General features: G+C 32.8%; 1 protein-coding gene across 1 annotated transcript; it reads left to right on the plus strand.

The window, feature by feature from the left end:
* The first annotated feature begins 4,344 nt into the window (after positions 1-4,344).
* On the plus strand, positions 4,345-4,824 carry LOC101496949 (uncharacterized). Its single transcript, XM_004514823.1, has one exon. It carries the CDS (start codon positions 4,345-4,347, stop codon positions 4,822-4,824), a length of 480 nt encoding a protein of 159 aa, XP_004514880.1.
* Positions 4,825-5,100: the final 276 nt, after the last annotated feature.

Below are 5,100 nucleotides of genomic sequence, written 5' to 3' on the forward strand. Positions count from 1 at the left end.
CAAGACATTAAGAGATTCCCTATTCTTAACGCCCAGTTAACTTAAACGATTTTCAAAAACAAATATTAAGTAACCGAGACATTAAGAGATTCCCCATTCTTAACGCCCAGTTAACTTAAACGATTTTCAAAAACAAATATTAAGTAACCGAGACATTAAGAGATTCCCCATTCTTAACGCCCAGTTAACTTAAACGATTTTCAAAAACAAATATTAAGTAACCGAGACATTAAGAGATTCCCCATTCTTAACGCCCAGTTAACTTAAACGATTTTCAAAAACAAATATTAAGTAACCGAGACATTAAGAGATTCCCCATTCTTAACGCCTAGTTAACTTAAACGATTTTCAAAAACAAATATTAAGTAACCGAGACATTAAGAGATTCCCCCTCCTTAACGTCCAGTTAACTTAAACGGTTTTCAAAACAAAATGTTAAGTAACCGAGACATTAAGAGATTCCCTATTCTTAACGCCCAGTTAACTTAAACGATTTTCAAAAACAAATATTAAGTAACCGAGACATTAAGAGATTCCCCATTCTTAACGCCCAGTTAACTTAAACGATTTTTCACAAACAAACACACATTAAGTAAACAAGACATTAAGAGATTCCCCATTCTTAATACTCATTTAACTTAATGGTTTTCAAATTCCACACAAAACAAACTCAAACAAATTCTCACATTCAATTCATAATTCACACCAAAACACATCAATCAACAAACATCAAGTATGAACATGCCAAATACGATGAACACAAATCAACATAATAAATTTTATTTATTCAAAATCTTACATACATGAGGTAAAATCATTTTTCCCAAAACAATACTCCAATCCTAACAAAATTCGTTTCCACACAACCACAGATAAGGCCCTAGATGCAAACTAAAAGTTTGGAAGGAGCCCTTACCTTCGCGTTAGCTCTAACGTGCGATTACGGCACCGTGAGTAAATCCGATAAAATCTCCGCTCGCAACATCGCCTCCAAGTTGGTCCCCTAGCACCGTAGCGTGGTAGTGAGCAACTTTCCCTTCTAACTCTTCGCGAAACGAAGCTTAGATCTAGATGAAACGGAGAGGTTTGTGTTTGAATCCCTAATACCGTTTTTCTTCGTTTTCGAATCAACGAGGGAGAGTGAAGTTAAGAAATCCTTATACTATCACTCACCAGGCCTTGGGTTTCTAATCTTGAAGAAAGGGAGCGAAGAAAAACGAAAATGGAGGAGAAGGAGAAATCTGTGCGCGAGGCAGGGGGAGGAAGATGGAAAATCTGATTTTCCTTCCTTTCTCTTTCTTTCCTTTGTTTTTCCTTTCTTCCTTTTTCCTTCCTTCCTTTTATACTATTTTATTTTCCTTTTCCTTCCTTCTAGTTTTCCTTTCTTTTTCCCTCCAAACAAACATATATATATAAAAAGTATATTTTAACAAATATCTCAAAATATCTAGATATTTGTTAAATTCCCATTTCACCCGTAACGCATTAAACTCTTCGTAAAAGATTCACCGCAGTTAATTTAATTTATTTATCGACGAGTAATTCTAATCGGCATCAAGGGAACTTTTTGATCATATAAACTCCAAAATGTTATTACTTTGACTAAAAAGCCTCCGAGCCAAAATCCCAAAATACATAAAAGTGCATAAAGTGTACTTTAAAATTATGGGTCTTACACTAATGGTTTTCAAATTCCACACAAAACAAACTCAAACCTATTATCAGATCCAATCCACAACTCACACCATAACACATCAATTCATTTCTCCACAGAATCCAACCATACGCACATCAAATTTCATCAGTATTAATTAAGAACACGTCAAATACGACAAACACAAATCAACACAATCCACCACTCAAACACAACAAGTTTCATTTACTCAAAATCATACATAAATGAGTTTAAATTCATTTTCCACGAAACATTCATCAATATAACCAAAGCCTAACTCTAAGATTTTACCCATAAAGCCTTAGATTCATTTCCCCCAAATCAACACTCTAACCCTAACAAAATTCTTTTCCACACAATCATAGATAAGTCCCTAAATGAAAACTAAAATTTTGGAAGGAGCCCTTACCTTCACGTTCGATTACGGTACCGCGAGTAAATCCGGTAAAATCTCTGCTCGCAACATCGCCTCCAAAGTTGGTTCCCTAGCACCGTAGCGTGGTAGTGAGCAACTTTCCCTTCTATCTCTTCATGAAACGAAGCTTAGATCTAGATGAAACAGGGAGGTTTGTGTTTTACGGTTTTGAAATCCCTAATACCGTATTTCTTTGTTTTCGAAACAACGAGGAAGAGTGAAGTTGAGAAATCCTTGTCCTATCACCCACCCAGCCTTGGGTTTCTATTCTTGAACAAAAGGAAGCAAAGAAAGTAGAAAAAATGAATAACAACGGAGGAAGGAGCGAGATGAGCGCGCGAGACAGGGAGAGAGGAAAATGCTTTTCAGTTTTCTTTTCTTTTTCCTTTCCTCTATTCTCTTTCCTTTCTATTTCCTTTCCTTTCTTTTCTATTTCCTTTTCTTTTCTCCCCAAACAAATATGTATATATGTATATATATATATTAATTACTTTTAACAAATATCTCAAAATAACTAGATATTTGTTAAATTGCCATTTCACCCATAACGCATTAAATTATTCGTAAAAGATTCACCGCAGCTAATTTAATTTATTCATCGACGAGTAATTCTAATCGGCATCAAAATATCTTTTTGGTCATATAAGCTCCAAAATATTAATAACTTTGGCTAAAAAGCCTCCGAGTTCAATACCAAAATACACTAAAATACATAAGGTATACTTTAAAATTATGGGTCTTACAGAGGCAAAATCCCATATTAATGTTTAGAAGATAATCAAACAAGTTAATTAAATTCTAATTATGATTCTAATTGTGTTTTTATTTAACTTGTGCTTTTGAGTGTATTATTCGAAGATAGGTAATCATATGCAACTATACAACAACACAAGATCATTTTGGTATATAAAAGAACATTATGGCAGCAATTTTGACAAATCAAGATCATTCTAGTTTTTGACAGCATCAGTCTAGGCAAACCAAGATCATTTTGGTTTTTGATAGTATCAGCCTTATCAAACAAGACTATTCTGGGAAATTCATTTTAAAGGTAAAAATGAAATGAATCATTTCCCAAATATACATATCTTAAGTGAAACAAATATCATATGCAATTCATAACCATGATCAAGCCCAAAAGGTCAAAAGAAGCAAAACAACATCAAGAATAATAACAAGATCAATCTCTAGATTGATGGCCTATGAACAAGTACAACTAGGACAAAAATGATAAAAAGGCCACTGATGGTGCACATTTGCAGAAAGTTCAGCTTACGTACAAAGCAGAAATACTGACAAAGGCAGTTGTTAAATGATCTCACTCACAATATTCACTACAACACAAAAAAAAAAACGTTTTTTTTTTACAAAGCATGAACATTCTTGATAAAATTAAAAAACATTTCTATTAAAACATCACTCTGAACATCTAGATTAGCAATGGTTATATGAGATGTCATCAACTTTTTCACGCCTATAATAAGAACCTCAAGGTAAAGACAACAACAAGAGTTTCAAATGCAATCAATTAATCACTTAAACAATCATACTTTAGAAATTAAAGCTTTTCAATCAAGAAAAAGCTCCAATTCTCTTTCACTAGATTCAAAGATCTTTTCACTGAGTTTTTTTGCTGAAAATCAATCTCAAACAAGTGCTGAGTAGATTATGATCCATTAACCTTCTTTAATAATTTTATTTGAAACTCAAGACTACATTCTTAAAGATAATTTGAGTGGTTTGTAAAAATCCTTTTTGTGATTAAAAAGTAACATGTAAAAATCTTTTCTGGACTGAAATGTAATTATAAGAAATCCTTTAAAGGTTGAAAGGTAAAAATTGTAACTGAGTGATCAAGAAAGTTTGTATGAAAGCAAGATTATTCTTGTGTAAAGCACATTAGTGGAAAAACTTGCTAATTGTGAGGACTGGACGCAACCCACGTTGGGTGAACCATGATACATCATTTTGTGATTCTCTTTTCCTTAACCTTAATTATTTCTCACTCACAATCATTGACACTTAGAAATAATCATTTTTATTTATTTTCACTAACCAAGAACGTTCTACATTTTTTTTAACTAAGATTAATCTTGAGTTAGTTTAAAGTTAAAAGTAGGAATTACTTTTGAAAAATGGAATCATAATTCAAACTTCTCTTCCTTGTGATTGACATTTCTACTTTAATTGGTATAAGAGTCTGCCTCAAAGTATTAATACTCAAAAAAATTTAGAGGAAAAGATTCACGAAGCAATGCCAATAGCTAAGTATATCAGTGAAGGGGGGTCATCAAATAGACCACCTTCCATTAAGATGAAACTATTCCTTAAATCACAAGATACAGGAATGTGGCGAATCATAAAATATGAAAACTTTATTCAAAGAATTGATCAAAATGATTCAACATGTGCTGAAAAGAAAGAAGTAGAGTGGACAATAGAATACAAAGCTAAGGTACTTTTAAATTCTAAAGCTCAATTGATTTTGTCTTGTGCTTTGAGCAGGGAAGAAAGCGAAAGAGTTGATGAATACGATACGACTAAAAAAGTATGGGATACACTACAAACCCATCATGAAGGAACAAGCCATGTCAAAGAAACAAGAATTGATATTGGCGTTCAAAAGTTTGAACTATTTAAAATAAATGAAGGAGAAACCATTGATGAAAAGTATTCAAAATTCACAATCATAGTAAATGAAATGTGTTCTCTTGGAAAGGCATACTCAGTATAAGATAGAATAATAAAAATTATGATATGTCTTCCAATCATATAGAGACCAATGGTTACATCCATAGGTCAAGCTAAGAATCTTGAGATACTTGAATTAGAAGAACACATTGGATCTATAAGAGAACATGAAGTACTACTGCAAGAGGACAAACTAGCAAAGAAAGGCAAAATAATAGCCTTCAAATCCTCTCAAAATCTTTAAGAAAACACATCGTCACAACCAGATGAAAGAGTTGACTCAAAAGAAATTGGTCAAGAGTAAGATGATGAAGAAGTA

Source organism: Cicer arietinum, chromosome 4 (assembly GCF_000331145.2).
Source record: "Cicer arietinum cultivar CDC Frontier isolate Library 1 chromosome 4, Cicar.CDCFrontier_v2.0, whole genome shotgun sequence".
NCBI lineage: Eukaryota > Viridiplantae > Streptophyta > Magnoliopsida > Fabales > Fabaceae > Cicer > Cicer arietinum.

Coding starts and splice junctions, on each gene's coding strand:
- LOC101496949 (XM_004514823.1), top strand. CDS start 4,345: ATGCCAATAGCTAAGTATATCAGTGAAGGGGGGTCATCAAATAGACCA.